This window comes from Callithrix jacchus, chromosome 15 (genome assembly GCF_049354715.1).
Source record: "Callithrix jacchus isolate 240 chromosome 15, calJac240_pri, whole genome shotgun sequence".
In the NCBI taxonomy this organism is placed as follows: Eukaryota; Metazoa; Chordata; class Mammalia; order Primates; family Cebidae; genus Callithrix; species Callithrix jacchus.
The window spans coordinates 103286459-103307231 of NC_133516.1; the positions used below are offsets into that span (position 1 = coordinate 103286459).

General features: G+C 46.8%; 1 protein-coding gene across 2 annotated transcripts in view; it reads left to right on the forward strand.

Annotated features, from left to right (window-relative positions):
- The first annotated feature begins 4502 nt into the window (after positions 1-4502).
- The window catches only part of C15H3orf52 (chromosome 15 C3orf52 homolog), a 35060-nt gene continuing 18789 nt past the window's right edge, over positions 4503-20773 (forward strand). For both annotated transcript variants that reach the window (XM_035274465.3, XM_078352335.1), the window contains exons 1-2: positions 4503-4689; positions 11708-11837. In XM_035274465.3, the coding sequence (XP_035130356.1) occupies positions 4564-4689; positions 11708-11837 (256 nt within the window). In that variant the 5' untranslated portion in view covers positions 4503-4563. The remainder of the gene's footprint in view (positions 4690-11707; positions 11838-20773) is intronic.

A 20773-nucleotide genomic window follows, 5' to 3' on the forward strand; every position in this document is an offset into this window, starting at 1 on the left:
TCAGTTAGGGGACGGAGGAGGGCTGGCATCATCTATCAGGTTCATCAGAGGGAGGTTTTGAAAGCACATGTATGCATCAAAGTGAGTACACGATGTTCCTTAGCAGTGCTGAGGCAGGGACAAGGTTGAAAACCAAACCTCACTTACTGGGATGTTGCATGTTAAGATGTATTTAGGACCTGAATGACGTGGGATATCCACTTCATACCTGCAAAGGTGGAAAATAAGGCCAGTCCCGAGACTGGTTTTGTTAGCAGAGTGGAATGGCCTTCGTAAACCAAGACAGAAGCATTCCATGTGCCTTATTACTGGGGAGACTGTGTAGGGACTCATGCCCTCTTTCACAGTGCCTTGAAAATGGCACAGTGAAGCACCACAAACCAACCGTTTCTCAGTGGTTTTCTGCATGATTAGCCTGAGTGGCTGGCCCAGTTGCTGATATTTGGAGTAGCACTGCTTGTCATCTGACAACACACAGGAACAAACTGTGGCATATTCAAGAGCCACAGACCTATTTGAAGGGAATGAGATAATTCGGCATACTGGTGATATCACTCGGATGACGTTACTTTGTTTTTCGGTTTATATGATAACCATTAATTTGCTTCTTAAAAGGATTTAAAGGCCCAGTGCAGTGGCTCACGCCTATAATCCCAGCACCTTGGGAGGCAGAGGCGGGTGGATCACGAGGTCAAGAGATCGAGACCCTCCTGGTCAACCTGGTGAAACCCCGTCTCTACTAAAAATACAAAAAATTAGCTGGGCATGGTGGCGCGTGCCTGTAATCCCAGCTACTCAGGAGGCTGAGGCAGGAGAATTGCCTGAACCCAGGAGGCGGAGGTTGCGGTGAGCCGAGATCGCGCCATTGCACTCCAGCCTGGGTAACGAGCGAAAGTCCGTCTCAAAAAAAAAAAAAAAAGATTTAAGAAGAAGATCAAGTACTATTACAAAAGAGCAACATTGAAAATAATATATTGGTCAGCAAATATGTTTTGATCTTTTAATGTTATTTAAATTGGACTATTCAAACCACCTAAAGCAATTGAGTCAATAATAATTTTAAATTATAGTAAAGAAATCTATTTTTGAAATAATAGTACATTTAAAAAGCTACCCTTATGTAAATACATTCTGAAGGAATTACAAAAACAAATGTGCGCAGAGTTTGGTTTCTCATTCAGAAATGCTTGACTTTCATCAGAATTGTTTAATCTAAAGCTGGTTGGACCTCCAGGGAGAAACACCTCTTTCTAACTTAATCCTTAGTGTGAGTCAAACTGGCAGGATGAGAAAAGTCTTCAGGTAGGTGTTGGGACTCTCCTCTGCATTCCAGGTCAGCTGTCTGGAGATTAAGAAATCTGCAGTTAACAGAGACAGGAAGAGGAACAGGTTGCAAATAAGAATTTAAGTAGTTCAGGTAATATGGGAGGTGTCAGTAAGTGTCAGTGATCAGGAAAACAGGACAGGGCAGGAAGAAAAATCAATGTCAGAAGAATTGATTGAATCAAAGGTTCGTTCTGGGTGCTGAGGGTTGGGGAGGGTGGTATTAGTTACAAAGACATGGGAAATGTAAGGGAGCGTTTACTGAGACCCTTCCATTTTTCAGGCACAGGGGTAAACGCTTTACCTTAATCTTCCTGGCTCTGCTAGGCTGGAATCGCTTTATAAGATAACAGACAGACATTAAACAGCTTGCCCAAGAACACAGAGATAGTGAGAGTCTAAATTTGACCCTAGTTCTGTCGGCCTTCAGAACTGACACTCCTTCCACCGTACCAGGAGGACCAGGGTTAGGCATATGGAATGATGGAAATGCATTGAAATCTAGTAAGAGGACATATAAAGCTTCCTTAACAGTCCTCCGAGGGCATCAGAAGATGTGGTTTAGGGTGTGCTGGAGACACGAACAGCTGCTTTTTCATTCTCTGGGGAGTGAAGGGGACTTCAGGCATCTGCGCCTGGAGAAACCAGGCTTGGCAGAGAGCTACTATCCATCTGATGCGAGAAAAAACCTCACATTTAGGTTGAACTCCTGCAGTCAAATGACGGAACTATGAGAAACGTCTTCTGGACCCTGGGTAAGGACAGGTGTGGGTAGAATTAGAAGTTTGAGGTCTCAGTGCTTCCAGTCAGGTCTGCATGTTTCTGTGACTACCTCCCCCCAAATTCCCGCACCTTCACTGGCTTTAGTTCTTAATCAGTCTCCAGTCCCTTTTAGGCCTAGGGGTGTTAACAGCTTCTCACTACTGCGAGTCCCTGGGTACCTCACCATTCCTTGTTGATTCTCTTAACCTTTGCTCCTTGGTTAAAAAGCCCTTTCAGAAATCCCAGCTGGGAGTGCAGCCGGATTCCTGCAGGATGTGACTGGAGCAGAAGTGAGTGCGGGCCAGCAGCTGAGTCACTGCTCCCTTAGCAGGCCCATGGATCCAAAGTTCAGGGGGATCTGTCTGGAGCAGGCACCCGACAACTGGAGACAGGGTATCCAGGCTGTGTCTCCACAGCAGGCACTGAAGATGCCAGACTTGGACTCGTCAACACATTTGGAGTGCAGCTGATTTCTATGTTTCTTGTTAATGGTCTGGTCTTGTGTGTGTGTGTGTGTGTGTGTGTGTGTCTCTGTGTGTGTGTGTCTGTGTGTTGCGTGGGGGATGAGAAGTAGGGAGCAAGTCTATTCTGAACAGAAGCTTGAGAGGTGAGGCCCTTGGCCCAACCCACGCTGTGCTTGGCAAACTTAATCCCAGGCTAACTAAACCGGAAGTTCTGAACTATAGCTAGGGAGTCAAGGAGAGTGTGTGTGTGTGTGCGCGCGTGTGTGCGCGCGCGTGTGTGTGTGTGTGCGCGCGTGTGTGTGTGTGTGAGGCCCCTCCCCTCAAAGGTAAATAATAATGGTCTACATTTATGGGTGCTTGCTGTGTCCGTCACTACCGTGAGCGCTTTGCTTACAGCACCTCCTGCAATCCTGGTAACAACTACATTAGGAGGGGGTAAATACTACGCCAGCTTTCCGGGTGAGGACGCTGGCACAGAGTTGAAGCCCGAGGTCTCACCGTGGGGAACCCTATGCGTGGAGAATAACCCAGCTAGACTGTCCCCAGCACCACACGATACCGCCTCTGTGCCCCACTCTGGACTTGAGCTGTGTTGCTGTGTATTACTCGTCTTCATATACTCAGAACCTAGCACCGTGCTGGCACGAGGCATGGTTGTTTGTTGATTGAATGAATGACCTTTTGCTAGGCCGCGAGGACTGTGGCAAACCCCAACAACCAGCGGTTCTTAGGGTTAGATCGCAAACTTTCCTCCGCTGGACGGCGCGGCCGGGCCCATCCTTTCCTTACCGACACCCGGGCTGACCCTAAACGGAGGTGGTTTGCGTCCGCAGGCGCCGGGAAAGGCACAGCAGGCAGCGCCCGGAACAAACCAGAAAAACAGCCCTCGGCTCCGGAGCCCACGGCGGGCACCGCCTCAGGTGCTCTACCCGCGGGATCCAGGGAGTGGCCGCCGCTCACCGCTCGCCCCTCCCGCCCGCTCCCGCCGCCCGAGGTCCGCGGCGCCCGGCCCAGTGGGGGAGGGGGAGGGGAGGCGGTGGGGATGGGAGGGGAGGGGGAGGGAGGGGAGGAGGCGGGGAGGGGCGGGCAAGGGGAGGGGGAGGAGGCGGAGAGGGGAGGGCAAGGGGAGGGGGAGGAGGCGGGGAGGGGCGGGCAAGGGGAGAGGGAGGAGGCGGAGGGGGGAGGAGGCAGAGAGGGGGGAGGGGGAGGGGGAGGAGGCGGGGAGGGGAGGGCAAGGGGAGGGGGAGGAGGCGGAGAGGGGAGGGCAAGGGGAGGGGGAGGAGGCGGAGAGGGGGAGGGGCGGGGTTGGGAGGGGAGGAGGTGGGGAGGGGAGGAGAGGGGAGGCGGAGGGGAGGGGAGGGGAGGAGGTGGGAGGGGAGGGGAGGAGGCGGGGAGGGGAGGGCAGGGGGAGGAGAAGGAGGCGGGGAGGGGAGGGGAGGCGGGGAGGGGAGGGGCGGCGGGGAGGGGAGGGGAGGCGGGGAGGGGAGGCGGAGGGGAGGAGGGGAGGCGGAGGGGAGGGGAGGAGGCGGGGAGGGGAGGGCAGGGGGAGGAGAAGGAGGCGGGGAGGGGAGGGGAGGCGGGGAGGGGAGGGGAGGCGGGGAGGGGAGGGGAGGCGGAGGGGAGGAGGGGAGGCGGAGGGGAGGGGAGGAGGCGGGGAGGGGAGGGCAGGGGGAGGAGAAGGAGGCGGGGCGGGGAGGGGAGGCGGGGCGGGGCGGGGAGGCGGGGCGGGGCGGGGAGGCGGGGCGGGGAGGGGAGGCGGGGCGGGGAGGCGGGGCGGGGAGGCGGGGCGGGGCGGGGAGGCGGGGCGGGGCGGGGAGGCGGGGCGGGGCGGGGAGGCGGGGCGGGGCGGGGAGGCGGGGCGGGGAGGGGAGGCGGGGCGGGGAGGGGAGGCGGGGCGGGGAGGGGAGGCGGGGCGGGGAGGGGAGGCGGGGCGGGGAGGGGAGGCGGGAAGTCACTCCGGACTCTGCCTGCGGTGCGGCCTCCCGCGGAGCCGCTCGGACCTTCCCCGCCGCCCATGGACCCGGCCCAGGCCTCGCCGCCCGAAGTGCAGCTGGAGCTGTGGGCGCTGGCGCGGCAGCCGGACGAGCTCACGCCTCTCAATGGTGCCGTCCGTGTGGACGAGGTGGCCCTCCCGGCCGAGGTAAGGTCCCCTGGCGCTGGCCCCGCTCTCCGGCGGCGGGACCCGGGAGCCGGGCCGGGCAGCCGCGTTTCCGGTTTCCAGCGAGGCTGGGGCGCGCTCGAGCGCTCCGGACGGAGCCGAGTCGCCGCGACCCCTTTCGGCCCGAGCCGTCCCTGCCGCAGCCCTCGGGGCCCGCCCACCCCGAGGCACTCGGGAATCCCAGCGGTGACGCGTGGCCGCTGCGGTCCTCAGAGACGGGCCCCGGAGGCACAGGCGTTCTTTAATTCACGTAGCTTGTAATTCGGTTTTCCTTTTCTCCAGTAGAGAGAATGAGAATGGCAGGTGCGTGTCCCCAGACCCTCTCCTCGCCCTCGCGGTCCTGCCGCCGGCCCCGCCCTCTTCCCTGCCCGCCACCCCCACGCACTTTCCGCCTTCTCCCAGCCTGGCCACTTGGTCTGCAGGAGGAGAGAGAGGGGAGAGCACAGAGGAGAGAGCGGTCAGAAGGAGAAGCTGTGGGACGGGGGGTGGGGATGGCTGGGGGTGGAACTTGCCCTGTTTAGTTGAAAGAAAATAATTTCAGGCCGGGCGCGGCGGCTCACGCCTGTAATCCCAGCACTTTGGGAGGCAGAGGCGGGTGGATCACGAGGTCAAGAGATCGAGACCATCCTGGTCAACATGGTGAAACCCCGTCTCTACTAAAAATACAAAAAATTAGCTGGGCGTGGTGGCGCGTGCCTGTAATCCCAGCTACTCGGGAGGCTGAGGCAGGAGAATTGCCTGAACCCAGGAGGCGGAGGTTGTGGTGAGCCGAGATCGCGCCATTGCACTCCAGCCTGGGTAACAAGAGCGAAACTCCATCTCAAAAAAAAAAAAAAAAAAAAAAACAAGAATTTCAAAGTTCTTGTGTGGAGGGATGAGACTTCGCCCTCTTTGCTTTTACCTTCTCTCAATCCCTAAGAAAGTCCCTGGCGATTTTTAGGCCACACGCTCTTTTCGGATTCAACCCAAGCAATGATGAGAACATTATTCACTCTCATCAAAGACTTGTGAAACTTGGAATTCCCAGCCATCCACCTTCTGATTAACCCCTAAGATTGGCTTGAGGTTTTCTCTCATATAGAGCCCCGACCTGATCTCTCCAAGCCCCACTCCTCCACCCCCAACTGTTTGGCTGCCCAACTGTTGATTTTAGGGCTACGCAGGAAATTCAAAAGTTGAAAGCATTGCTTTTGTTCTACATAGACTCCTGGAACTATTGCAAAGTCTGCTCTTATAGGTACTCTGCAGAGTCATTTGGAAACTTATTTCTGAATAAAATAGGAATGCCACAGAAGAATGAAGTTTGAACAAAGATAGTCTGGTCCCCAGTGCAAGTGGCCACAACTGTGAACTTGCTGTGTGGATGGTCCTCCAAGACAGTGTCTAGGAATGGGAGTTGGAAATACTTGCCTCAGAGTAGATAGACCTGGACACCCTAAAGACCCCCTAGCTTGGAACTGAATCCAGAGATCTGGTGACACACTTAAAAGTGTGTACCAGGGGCAAGGCTGTCCCATAGTGGTAATATGTGCCTACTCGGGCCTCTGTGAAGCCCGGGAATGCCTTGTTGAAAACAGCTGATGGGTAGAACATGTGAAATCCGTGCAGGGTTCTCCGTGTTCTATAATTCTTTAGCTCCTACCCTGTAGCAAGTGCTCTTTCATGTTCTCATGACGCCCTCATTAGTCAGGTCTGTACAAATACCCCACACTTCTTTGTAAGTTAGCTTTGTAGGTCACCAAGCAGGAGAGCTGTCCTCAGCAACAGGATGGAGTGAAGGTGAAGGGTGACAGAAGCATGTGAAGTGTGTTCAAGGAATGCTTGGACTGGGAAAGCTTTCACAAAGAGGGAAAAAAAAGCCTTGCCTAATGTGTTAATGGTTCTCCTTGGTTCTATAAACTAAAGTGAAGTGTGTTTCAGTTGGAAAAGTCAATAGACATAGGCTCATTAAAAAGATTCAGACACAAGAATTTTGTGTGTTGGTCTCTTTGAACCGTATATTAAGATTTCCAATTTTGAAATGCAGCTTGAGTCCATGTATTTTCATTAACCCTATTTTGTAACTGTCTTGTGACAAACACCTTTGATGCATAAATGCATTTAATTATCACAACTAACTTAAGAGGAAGGTGCCAGTGTTCTGATTTGTCAGCTTGAGGATGCTGAGTGAAGAAATTGAGGGAGGCTCAGAGGAGTTACCAGAATGCTCAGGTTCACTCAGTGGTGCCTCTGAAGCTTGAATGTATGTTTTTAAGGTCTCAAACCTATGCTGTTTTTGTTGATTTACCCTATCTGTTTATCATCTATCTGCATTTAATTAAAATATATGTCATATAATTGATATTTATAGTTGCCTCAATTATTAATTACTACAAATTTCTGTAATTTAGGTAATTTATAATTAGGTAATTTAAATGAGCTAGGAGTTGAGTGTCACATAGGGAATGATGGAGTGGCGGATGGCTGGGTGAGGAATCGGGAACAGTGCTGGAGTGACTGGCAAGACAGTTCTTCCTTGGAAGAGCTGTGGTGGGAGAGGGAACAGAAGCAGCAGAAGGAACTTCTTCCCTTGCTCAATCTGCGCTTGGCACTTGAGACAAAGGAATAGAAGCTGCTGAACTCTACTTTGCTGTCACCGTAAACATGGCAGTCTGGTTGGGTCAAAGATGAGAAAGAAATTATGGGTAATAGAGTGAGGCTGCTTTTTTTTCATGGCTCATTGCAGGACCTCTGACTCAGTTTTCAAATAGAAGTCCCAGAGGCATTTGAAGTGATGGCATCATTTGAATAATAACAAACCAGTAAATTGATAGTTTTGAGGGAGGTAGGACTTATTTCAATGGGCTAGCTAAAAATTAGCTGCCTTGTCACGTGTTGCTCTGTTTAGGAAAAGAATCAACTGGTTCTTTTGTGCTTGGATCAAACAAGTGGATTAAATCCACTTGTTTTATATAAACAAATTTTTATATATTTATTTGTTTAAATTTTATATATTTATTGTTTAAATATAAACAATGAATATTATAAAGAGTTTTCTACCTGTAAGAAATGTTTCCCTGATCTGTGTAATATCTGTTCCCGATTGAGTTCAAAAGAAGAAAAGCTTCTGGGATCCAAGGGATAGGTATCCTGCCGCTGGGGCAGCATCCTGTGCCATGTATTTAGACCTTTATCTAAAGACAGATATGAATACCTGGGGAATGTTCACAGGACAGTCCCGAAAATTCTCGAGCCATATAATATGCTCACAGAATATAAGATGCAGTTTGCACGTATCAATTATTGAGCTGTGTAAAACAATCAGAGTATGTAAGATTCAGTTGCAAATATCTCCGGAAGGCACCTTGCAGAAGAATCTACCTGTGGCCTCTCCGCACGACCTAGAATTTGGGCAAGGGAGATGAAGCCAGTGAAGAAGGCAGTGTGTCTTCATGATGCAATTTTAAGGCAAAACTCAGATGGCACAAGTAGCACACATCTACTATGTCAGAAGCTTTCACCCCCAGGGCACATTGGAATCTCCTGGGGTTACCTCTAAAAGATACTAATTCTTTAGCTGATTCTGATGTGCAGACAGCTGAGAAGCACTGTACACTCAATTGTTTGGCTGGGAGTGTCTGACAGTTTTGTGTGGGTGTGTGTGTTTCTTTTTTCTTTTTTTTTTTTTTTTGAGACGGAGTTTCACTCTTGTTTTCCCAGGCTGGAGTGCAATGGCGCCATCTCGGCTCACCGCAACCTCCGCCTCCTGGGTTCAGGCAATTCTCCTGCCTCAGCCTCCTGAGAGCTGGGATTACAGGCACGCGCCACCATGCCCAGCTAATTTTTTGTATTTTTAGTAGAGACGGGGTTTCACCATGGTGACCAGGATGGTCTCGATCTCTTGACCTCGTGATTCATTTTTCATTTGAGACAGGGTCTCACTCCTGCCCCACAGGCTGGAGTGCAGTAGTACGCTCAGAGCTCACTGCAGTCTCGACCTCTTGGGCTCAAGTGATCCTCCTACTCAGACTCCTCAGTATCTGGGACCATGTGTGTAAACCGTCATGCCTGGCTTTTTAAAAATTTTTATTTTTTGTAGTGATAGACAATTTTATAATGACATAAAGTCTGTGAATATTAACCATGTAAGGGAAGTGCTCAGCGGTCTTGCTGTTAGAGCTGAGGACAGGTCAGTGAGGGCACTAGGCTGCAGGAAGAGGCATTTCCTACAGATGAGGGCTGTATAATTTTGAGCTGAGGTCCTCCAGGAAGTCATAGAGTAATCAGTGCTTTTGTCAACCACTGGAGTCCTGATTTATGATCTCTAAGGGACAGCATAAGTAAATACATGAAACCCCGTCTCTACTAAAAATACAAAAATTAGCTGGGTATGGTGGCGCGTGCTTGTAATCCCAGCTACTTAGGAGGCTGAGGCAGGAGAATCGCTTGAACCGGGAGGCAGAGGACGTGCATTGACACTCATTCTACGGCTCATTTGAAACTAGATGTTTCCTTTTGTGCTAATCTTCATGGGTCCCAGCTGCCTTTTGTGTGAGGGCTGAAAACAGCACCCGGCCCTTGGCCTCAGGAGCTGTCAGGGGGGCGATGTTTCTGTACCCTGAGAAGTTAGAGATTCCTTGTGTTTCCATGTCTTTTGCCTGTGTGCCTTGTGTGACTTTCTGCAGGTTTTGAGTGGGGATGAGAGGTGACCTATTCCTGGACTCTAGAAATGCACTTAACTCAAGAGGGTTTTCTTTTGGCAAGATATCCCCAGGGGCCAGGCGCAGTGGCTCACGCTTGTAATCCCAGCCCTTTGGGAGGCCGAAGCAGGTGGATCATGAGGTCAGGAGTTTGAGACCAGCCTGGCCAACACAGTGAAACCCTGTCTCTACTAAAAATACAAAAATTAGCTGGGCATGGTGGCAGGTGCATGTAATCCCATCTACTTGGGAGGCTGAGGAAGGAGACTTGCTTGAACCGCGGAAGCAGAGGTTGCAGTGAGCCGAGATCGCGCCACTGCACTCCAGCCTGGGTGACAGAGCTAGACTCTGTCTCAAAAAAAAAGATATCCTCAGGGCCTTTAGTGCTCCCCTCGCGCCTGTGACAGACCGGGCCTCAGCGTCAGTGTAAAGTGCACTTAGGAAATCCAATGTAAGTCTCCTCCTCTAGATTTTCTCAAGTCCATTCTTAAAATTTCTGGAGCCCTCTACAAGTAAACAGCACACAACTGTTAAATGTATATTACTTGTAGGAGGCACAGGTGTGGAATATATGAACAAGGAAGTTTAAGAGCACGCCTCCTCTATGTGGTTTCAGTTTATCTAGAAAGATAAGGCTAGTCTCTGTTTGTATTTGAATCTGAAACCAGACAGGGCGGTCAGTGGTGGCAGCAGATGGGCTATGTGGACAGTTCATGTATTGGAAGATCTCACTGCGGGCAGGTGGGGAGGGAGGCTTCCACTCGAGGGGAGATTTGACCTCGCTCCTGAAGGGTGGGAGGCCTCAGACCAGAGAGGTCTCAGCCCTGTTAAATCAATTGATTCACTTCGGAGGGTTTAAAATTACAAGCCATGGCCTGCTCCCACCTCCCTTAGAATCTGGTCCACTAGACACAGGTGGGGCCTAGGTATGTGTCAGTTAAAATCTTCCCCCAGTGATTCAGACGTGCGGCTAGACTTGGGCACCTCTAATTGAGAAGGTTGGAAATACAGTCCAAATGTGGACTGACCACTTCCAAAATAAGAATGGGAGAGAAAGCAGGCCAGGTGTCAGTCAGGAGGGAGGCTCCCGGAGTGCCAGAACACTGAGGAGTGACCGAGGTGAGGCTCTGTCCTTCAGCCGAGCTCCTGTTCATTATTTAGCAGATGCTTTGTGTCCATTATGTCTAGTTTTTGCAACAATCCCGTGAGCTACATTTAGTATTTATATATTTTAAAGTTGAGGACTTTGGGGCCTGTGAGTTTCAGTAGGTTGCTTAAAGCCGCCTTGCTTTGAAGTGGAATACCTTGGTTTGGAATCCAAGTGTGTTAGATACAGAAACGTATTTTTTCCCCATTGTATTCTGTCATTTACCACGGTCTCCATGTAAGAATATCCTAATGGTGGAGTGGGAAGTGGAAGACTCATGGGACCGTACGGGGGAAGCGGGGGCCTCTCCATGACACCCTCATAAATCGGAGCTCCATACAGGGAAGCTGGGAGACTCGGAGAGCTTTGTGGAGACAGAGCAGGGATGGGTCCTGGCTCATCTCTCTGGATTGCGTCTCTGAAATGGGCAGTGCACACCCTGAGGGCTGTTCAGATTAAGTGAAACGACACTGGTGCTCAGTAAACCATGGCAGCTGTACTTGTTTTCACTGACCCCACCTGTCTCCCTCCAGCCTTCTCACCCCAGCCTTTGTAGCTTATTTCCTGTCGTCTCTTTGCCCTGTCCTTTCATTTCCCTTCCCCGCACTTTTTCACATGGAACGTAGGCCACAGCAGTAGCCTTGGAGATTTTTCTTGTTGTTTGTACTCTAAACTACACATCACTTTCCCTTAATTTTCAACTAGGCTCTGGTGTTTCAAAACCTTCAACTTACCCAATTAAGTCCAATCTACTCTGGGACAGCAATCCACGTCCTCTGGGTGTGCTCCCAGCCTTTCACTCTCTCTAATCTCAACTTCCATTACTTGCCTCTGAAAGCCACATTCCAATCAGCAGACTAGTCTGCTTGTCAGTTCCACTGTGAACCAACACCATGGATGGTCTTTCCTGGGTTTGGAAGGCCTTCAAAAACCCATCTTTCAAAATCCCGCCTGTTCTCCCCACCTCAGAGCCCCCAGAGCATTTCCTTGCTCACTTCTCTGTGGGGTTCTGTTCTGCCTCCGATGTATATATTTGCAAACTTGATTCAGGAGACTGTTGCCCTGGGGTCAGGGTCTTGCTGCCTTCATTTCTGTGTCACTGGCCCATCCTAGGTATTCAGAAATGTCTGTTGCAACAAAATGACTGCCTCACAATCTCCCTCTGCCTTTCCAGGCTAACAAGGAAAGCCCCTGGAGCTCCTGTAATAAGAATGTGGTTGGAAGGTGCAAACTGTGGATGATCGTCACCTCCATTTTCCTAGGTTTCATTATAGTGATCATCGTAGGCTTATGTCTTGCTGGAGGTAAGAGGATTTCGATGTGGATAAGTTGACACGTTCTAAGAACTTTTGTGACTTACACTGAAATGGAAGATGTACTCATGGCCATTTCATTATTTATTACACGAATTTAAGACTGGGTCGGAATATATTGTATGGGTAGGAGCTATGCCTGATTCTTGCGTTTTTGTTGTTGTATTTTCTTGTTTTATAAGCTCCAGAAGTAGTGTAGAAACCCGTGTTTTACTTTAAACTCTGCTCATTGGATGTCGTAGAGGTTTCTTAACATTTTAACTTACTTAAACACCGATTTATATTTTATTATATCCTGATACGCATTAATTTGGATGCTTTTTCTTATCATTTGTTTGCTAAAAATAATTATACTTCCTCTGGTATGTCTAATATATTACCATAATTGTAAAATAATAAATTTGAAAGAGTTTTAAAAAACTTTGAATAACCATGTGTCCATAAGCTGTCATTATTTTATTTATTTATTTATTTTATTTTATTCTTTTTTTGAGGGAGAGTCTCACTCTGTCATCCAGGCAGGAGTACAGTGGCATGACCTCGGCTCACTGCAACCTCTGCCTCCCAGGTGGAAACAATTCTTGTGCCTCAGCCTTCGAAATAGCTGGAGTTACAGTCATGCACCACCATGCCCAGCTAATTTTTGTATTTTTAGTAGAGATGGGGTTTTCCCATGTTTTCCAGGCTGGTCTTGAACTCCTGACCTCAAGTGATCTGCCCGCCTTGGTCTTCCAAAGTGCTGGGATTAGAGGCATGAGCCACCATGCCTGTCCCAATTTTAACATATTTTAGAAATGACTGTTTATTATATTAGTGTTTTATGTGTGTATAAAACAAAAAAACTTACACAATGCTAACTATATATGACTACTACATCTATTACATATATTATTGTATTTTGTTGCTTATTTTGATTGAAAAATGATACGTGTTCAGTTACCCATAAAACCCACCTATACTATTAATATTTTGTCATGTTTTCTTCTAGTCTTTTGCTTACTTGCATTTCTAAAATAATTTGAGATTAGATTTCTTTATAGTCTGTAGCCCACCTTTAGGATTTCGATGTTATGTTGAGATCATTTTGCCAAGTCATTGAAAATCCTTTGTGAACACTATTTTTTTAAGGATTTCATGATACAGTCTTCCACATCATTCACAGCCCTCTAGGTAGTTAACAATTTTTTAGTGATTATTAGTATTTGTTAAGTTTTTACAGCGCATCAATACAGCATCCTCCAGTGGACAATCACTTCAATTTCAAAATGAAAAAAAAGAAAACTGTTTTTATTGATATGTGGGGGTGATGGTAGAGTGGGGCTCACCTGAGGATGGGAAACTCCTGAGCATGATCCAGCCTTCGTGTGGACGTGGGTGGAATCTGTCTCTCAGTAACAAACCCAGTCATAGAACGAGCGCTCTCCAGTCTCACCAGAGGGGCTTCTTAGGAATTGTCCTCAGAAAGTACATTTTCCATTTACCTCTTGTTACCCCTTCTCTCAATCCTTTACTTTCCTGCCTTAGAGTTTTGTAGTTCCTGAAGGAATAGGAAACCTTTGCTGACATCAGCCAACCTCCAGCACATGAGTTTCCTGGCCAGGCACCCTGTCTACTTGTTTATTTAGGGCATCGTTTAGGTGTGATGGGTGACTCTGAGGCTTTAAGCTGGCAGTAAGGCGGGAGAAAGCTAGGAAGGTGTCCTGTACCTTCTCCATCATGCTGAGGGTAATAGTTTTGGCATGAGCATCGCCATATGTCCTATTCATATCAATTCCAACACATGGATGTTGAAAATGAGGTTGAGTAGCACAGTCTTTCCTGACACAAGTAGCTGGTGCTGTCCTAGAAGTTGATATTTCAATCCTGTTGACATCCGGTGCCTATCATAAAGGACGAGGCAAGAGCTGTAGATGGTTTAATAGTCAGGATTCCAAAGCACGAGTCCCAAGATCTGTCCTCCATTCTCAAAAAGTCATTCCAACCTGTTCACCTCACAAAGAACAATCTGCAGAGGAAGGTATCTCACTTTCCTTCACAGTTTTTTCTGGAGATGTGAAAGGTTATGGGATAATACTCAGAGAAGAATTTTTTTAACACTTTAATGCAAACTTTCTTTTTAATTTAATTGTAAATTTGTGTTCTAACATGCCAATGCTGTAAGATTTTTCAAACTACTTTTTTAATCAAGGAAATACTTTTATTTTACTTGGCATCTCAGCTCTTAGGTTTTCAAGCCTGCAGGGAAAGTCATGTTACACATGGGGGTGGAGGGGATGTAACAGGTAAAGAGGAGTGGGGCAGGGGCTCCTTTCTGTGACACGTGGGGGTGGAGGGGATGTGATAGGTAAAGAGGAGTGGGGCGGGGGCTCCTTTCCGTGACATGTGGGGGTGGAGGAGCTGTAACAGGTAAAGAGGAGTGGGGCAGGGGCTCCTTTCTGTGACACGTGGGGGTGGAGGGGATGTGATAGGTAAAGAGGAGTGGGGCAGGGGCTCCTTTCCGTGACATGTGGGGGTGGAGGAGCTGTAACAGGTAAAGAGGAGTGGGGCAGGGGCTCCTTTCCGTGACATGTGGGGGTGGAGGAGCTGTAACAGGTAAAGAGGAGTGAGGCGGGGGCTCCTTTCTGTGACAGCCCCAACCTTGTGACCAGCTTTGTAGGCATGTTGGGTGAGATGATCTGCAATAATCAGCCACTTCCTAATTGCCAAGCCCATTAATATGAATCAAATATTTATGGAACTTTCGAGAACTATGTGGGACACGAAATGCTGTCTGGGGAAAAGACACTGTTGGGAGAGTAAAGGGCTTTGCCTGTGGCCATCTGGATTTACTGGGAGACTGAGGTTCCTCAGGAAGTACACTTACATTTGCCGTTTGTGGCCTGCTTACCCTTCTCTAGACCCCTTGATCTCCTGTCTCAAGGCCCTGTAGTCTTCAGACTGAAGCTTGGAGGCAGAAGTGTTAACTGTGGCTCTTCAGTAGGCAGGTCTTTGCAAAACTACCCAGAAAGGCTGAGGAAGCTGAGAGGCAAAACAAAAAACAAAAACCAGCAACTGACAAATCCATTACTCAGAAAGAAACATTTAACAGGGTTTTATGGGGCTGGGCGCGCTGGCTCACGCCTGTAATCCCAGCACTTTGCGAGGCCGAGGCGGGTGGATCACGAGGTCAAGAGATTGAGACCATCCTGGTCAACATGGTGAAACCCCGTCTCTACTAAAAATACAAAAAATGAGCTGGGCATGGTGGTGCATGCCTGTGATCCCAGCTACTCAGGAGGCTGAGGCAGGAGAATTGCCTGAACCCAGGAGGCAGAGGTTGCGGTGAGCCGAGATCGTGCCATTGCACTCCAGCCTGGGTAACAACAGCAAAACTCCCTCTCAAAATAAGAAAACAAAAAAAAAACCAGGGTTTTATGAACAGAAGCCATGCCTTGGGCAGCAGTGAGAGGAGACGGTGCATTCCTGCACCATTACCCCAAAGGCCCAGGGCTTAAATGCCATAGAGAAAGGGTATGCGTGCTTCAGAAGGGATGTGTTGGACAATTTCCTAAGGGCAGGATTTATGACATGTAGATAACGTCAAGGTTGTTTTGACCGCCAGTGAGATTTATGGTAAGTATGTGCTCTCATACAAGGAAGAGTAGATGAAACAGAAATCTTAGAGGCATTTCCAGAGCTGGGATTAATCAGAAGTTAACATGGTAAATTAACAACTAAGTGAAATTTCTTTTAAAAAAAAATTTTAGCTTTATTTCACTTTTAATGAAATTTGATTTTATGAGGTTCAAAGTGATATTTCCATACATGAATACATTGTGGAATGATCAAATCAGAGTAACTAGCGTATCCATTACCTCAAATATTTATCATTTCTTTGTGGTGAGAACATTTAAAATCCTCTGTTAGCTGTTTTGAAAAATATAACACGTTATTATTAACTGCAGTCACCCTGCCAGGCAACAGGTCACAGAACTTACTCCTCTTGTCTGAGCCTTGTACCCATCGACTGATGTCCCCCCTTTCCCTGTTCAGCCTCCTCCCACCCCAGCCTTGGGCGAGCACCATTCTACTTTCTACTTGTGTGAGTTTCACTTCTTAACATTTCACATGTAAGTGAGATAATGCAATATTAGTCTCTCTGTGCCTGTGCCAGGCTTATTTCACTTGGCATAATGTCTTCTAGTTTCATCCACATCGTTGCCAATGACAGAATTCCTTTTTTTATTTTTAAGCTAAATAGCATTCTATTGTGTTTCTTTAGCCTACATAGTTGTGCAGTGGGGTGGGCACAAAATGGGACGGTGAAAGCATCTCAGAACAGAAAGTTGGGGAGGGCAGGGTATCTAGTGGGGAGTTGTATTTTGTCACTCGAATTAAGAATTGTCAGCATGTGGTGATAATAAAAGCAGATCAACTTGTAGTAGGTTTTATTGTTGCTGCTTGTTCTCTACAGACTGTGCAACCTTTATGGCCTGTACGTGGGGTGGGCTTGCCCACTACTCTAACCTTGTATGCCATTGAAGTAATGGCAAATTCAGGATCATGGCTTAGCTTAAGACACTGAATGGGGCTTTGTATGCATTAGGGGAAAAAAAGGCTAGTCATACACTGGACTCACAATTGACATGGACATTTTTTAATGTCCAAATTTATGGGCAGAGCCCAGGGAATTCTGTTGAGACTCTTTAGAGAAAAGGTATTAATGGATTCTTTCCTTCTCCATAAGGAATTATAAATTTCTTGAATTGAAAGGTCCAGAAAAGAAAGCCTTCATCTTTTTCTCAGTCATTTTCTTTCTGGATAATTTGGAGACCCAGTTGAGTATTATCAAGGGTTCTCCTTTCTTCACTAATTCACCCTAGTATTCGGGGGGTCGGGACCCCGAATAACACTTTACTAATTGAAGTTTTGGTCGGGGCAAAATATTTTAAATGTTGCAAAAACAAAACTATGACAAGTAGGTGGATGCTTAGAAACATGATTTCAATTGATAACATTCTGGGTACCCTTATGTGGTATCCCCCAACATTATACCCCAGATTCTTGCCTGGCCCTAATCTCTTAATTTACACACCCTTCAATGAGTAGGAATGCCGTGGTACTAAACTATCAGCAATGACCTCCTCAGTGATGTTGTGTTGAGTGGATTATTTTATGATGTCACATGGTTCCGGCAGACAGACGGTTTTCACAGGGTAATGCTCCCTGGCGTAGGGTGACTCATGGGAAAATCCTAGGCAGACAGCATTAACAAGCTATAAGTTGCCAAGGTCCTTAGGGGCAGGCACATGAGAGCAGCACTAGACGCAGTAGCTTGAAATTTCTTTCCGTTTTCACCTGTTTTTCTTTTCTTTAAATCACTGATGTTTCTCTACCAAAACCAATATTCTTACCTGCGGTCTCTATATAATACCTTTCAGCTTCCTCTGACCAGGGGTCTTCAGATACGTCCTCCTCTCCCTAAGCATCCTCAGGTTCTTCTTAATTGGCACCTAGTGCTCCATGATTGGGATGCTAATCATGAGGGAGTTATTTATATCCTACTGCTCAAGGTCATTGCCAAAGTCCATCACAAAAATTCAAAAAGTTGCAACCTCAGGCACAAATGGGTTAACTCTTCAAATGCACTAGCACCCTCTCTCTTTCAAAGCAGTCTTCTGTCAGGATTCTTCCTAGTTCATTTAAATAATATTTTTCTCTCTCACTGACTTCTTCCACTGCATGTGAATCTTGCCTCCCGCTTACTCACAAACGTCTTGTATCTGTTGGTCCCCAGCTTTTCTTCCCAAGATGACTAGCAATTGTCCGATCATGAAAGCCAGTCTTTCTCTGTCTCCTGCCTTTACTGTGTGTGAGCCTGTAGCTCTGTGAACTTCATTACACTCTTCTGAGTCTATAGAACTCATGGAGTTTAGGTTTATTTTGCTATTTTTGCTCTTGGTCTCTGCTTTGTGGGTTCATGAAGCTTCCGTTCAGATTTCTGACTTTTCACATTCTTCATTTTTTTCCTTAGAGAGCTCATTCATTCCCAGGGCAACACCAAGGTGACTCCTAAATCTACATCTGTACAATTTTCCCGAGTTTTGGAGATACTCTTGGCTAGAGAGCTTTATCTAGAAGTAACTGTCATCATCTCAATGATCATACATGTGAAACTACCATTTGTTTGTATGCTATCTTAGTCTGCTTGGGCTCCCATAACAAACTATCATAAACTAGGTAGCTTATACATAACAGAAATCTATTGCTAACAGTTCTGGAGGTTGGGAAGTCCAAGATCAGAGTGTCGGCACATTTGCTGTCTGGTGAGGGCGCACTCTCAATTTTGTAGATCATGTCTTCTAGCTATATCGTCCTATGGTATAAGGAGAAAGGCAGTTTTCCGGAGCCTCTTTTCTAAGGGCACTAGTACCATTCACAGTGCTCTCCCCTCATGATCTAATCACCTCCCAAAGGCCTCACCCTCTAAGACCATCTCATATAGTTTGGATCTGTGTCCCTGCCCAAATCTCAGGTTGAATGGGAAGAGGGGTCTGTTGGGCGTGGATCATGGGGGTGGACTTCCCCTTTGCTGTTCTCACTATAGTGCATTGGTTCTCACGAGATCTGATGGTTTAAAAGTGTGTGGCACTTCCTTCTGTGCTCTCTCTCTCTCTGTCTCTCCTGCTCCTCCATGGTAAGGCATGCTTGTTTCCCTGAGCCCTCTGCTATAATTATAAGTTTCCTGAGGGCTCCCATCCTTGCTTCCTGTGAAACCTGCAGAACTGCCAATTAAATCTCTTTCCTTCATAAATTACCCAGCCTCAGGTAGTTCTTTATAGCAGTGTGAGAATGCACTAACACACAATCACATTGGTGGTTAGATTTCAACATACGCAGTTTTCAGGGAGTCACAGACATTCAGATCATAGCATATCCATTATCCCAATTTGCTCATCTTTCCCCCGATTCGCTTGCCCTTTATATGAGACCAGGTTTATTTTAGTTCTGCTGCTATCCAGTTGTGTAACTTTAGGCAAACTTTTCAACCATCTGGGTCTGTTTTCACACTTATAAAATGTAAATGATTTTGGAATCCGAGTCTATAAATAAACCTTGACCCTAATACACACTAGTTCGTTGACCTGAACAAATCATGCATTTTTCTCTAAGCCTCAAGGCCTTCATTTACAAATGAAAACAACGATACTTAACTCATTTGGTTGACCTGAGGATTACGTGAGGAAAATATTCACATAAAGTGCGTAGCAGTGTTTGTGCGTCATACTTAACACAGTAGCTCTTATTCTTCCTGCTCCTGGGCTTGATATCTTCGAACCCTTCTTGATTTCTTCTTTCCCATGTCTAGGTAATGGCCAAATCTTGCCAGTCATTCCTTGGTAGTGTCTTGATAGTAACTTTCCCACTTACTGCAAGGCACCACGCGGGATGCTCTACGCAGGTTGGTGTCATCTTTGCCGTCACCTATATTGTAGGTATTGGAATTTCTGCTGGGGAAGCAGCTTCAGAGGTCACATGGCTAACAAATAGCCAGCAGGAGTTCAAACTAAGTCTGGTTACCTTTAAAGCCAGCTCTGTTTCCACTCCTGGACTTTCTCATTTTTTTTTATCTTTTAGTTCCCACTGCTGTCAGTCAAATCAGTCTGTTCCAGACTTGTGCCTGTTGGCCTCTCGGCCTCCTCTCTCCCAGCTCTATTTTATCCCGTCCGTGACCACCCGATTAACCTCCATTAAACACCAGTCTCTACTTTATTCGTGGGAGATATTTGGCAACACTCCATTACCCCTTGAAGGCATCTGGCATTTAAGGCCTCTCTGTCAAGCTTGATTTTCTTATCTTTTAGCCAAAAAGCTGTTTTTATATTCCTTCAGCGTGTAATCTATGTTTTTGTGATTTTTTTTTAAAAATATGTTTTTCTACATGAAAAAGTGCAGCCCAGATTATCTGATTAGTGATATAAAAACTCTATTGACTGGATAAGCCTGTCATTGTTACTATTGTTACTATTTTGACACACACAACTTATTTAGCTAGATCTTGGTACAGATCCACAAAATGACACACATTAAGTGCATTTCATTAGCGCTCTTTTGGAAGGCCTGTTTCCACACTTGGTATCTCCTCTCAGTATCCTGGAGTTTAGCAGTTACCTGACTCTTATATCTGTCCTCTTGGCATCCCTATTGTTTTCTGACACATTGAAATCTATTATGGAAATCTACATGGTAGGTATAGAGCTCAAAGATATCCATTGCAATGTTATTGATAGAAGTAGAAAGCTGAAAGTGATAAATGTCATTTTTAAGAAAATAGGTGAGCCTATTATGAATATTATGAATCAATTAAAATAATCTTTGCAAGGAATTTTGAGCACATGGAAATGGCTTTTGATGTATGAAACAAAAGAATCAGGATAAGTAAGCAATAATAGCAAACAACCAAAAGCAGGATATAGATTACCTGTTTGTTAAGACCTCAAATATAATCAGGTATAGGAGGAAAACCCTCTTGATTTCAGTATTGTTAGTATGTTTTTCTTTGCTTTGTTATGATTTCCTGTACTTTGCAAGTCTTTTGCTATGAAGGCATAACTTTTTTTTTAAATCATACAACATAATGTCATGAATTATAACAAGTAAGGACACGGGGATAATTCTCTTTGTTTTGGGGTCCCCAAGGTTACTCCTAGATTCACCAATTTATTAGGAGGATACACAGGACTCAGCATCAGTCCTACTGATGACCATGATCTATTACAGCAAAAAGACACATTAGGTAAAATGATTTATCCAGCAAAATCCAGAGAAAACCAAGAGCAAGCTCTCAAGAGTTCTCTCTCAGTGGAGTTTCACACTTGTTTAATTCCTCTGGCAACAGGCTGTGACAGCACATATGAGATCTCATCTACTAGGAAAGCTTATTAGAG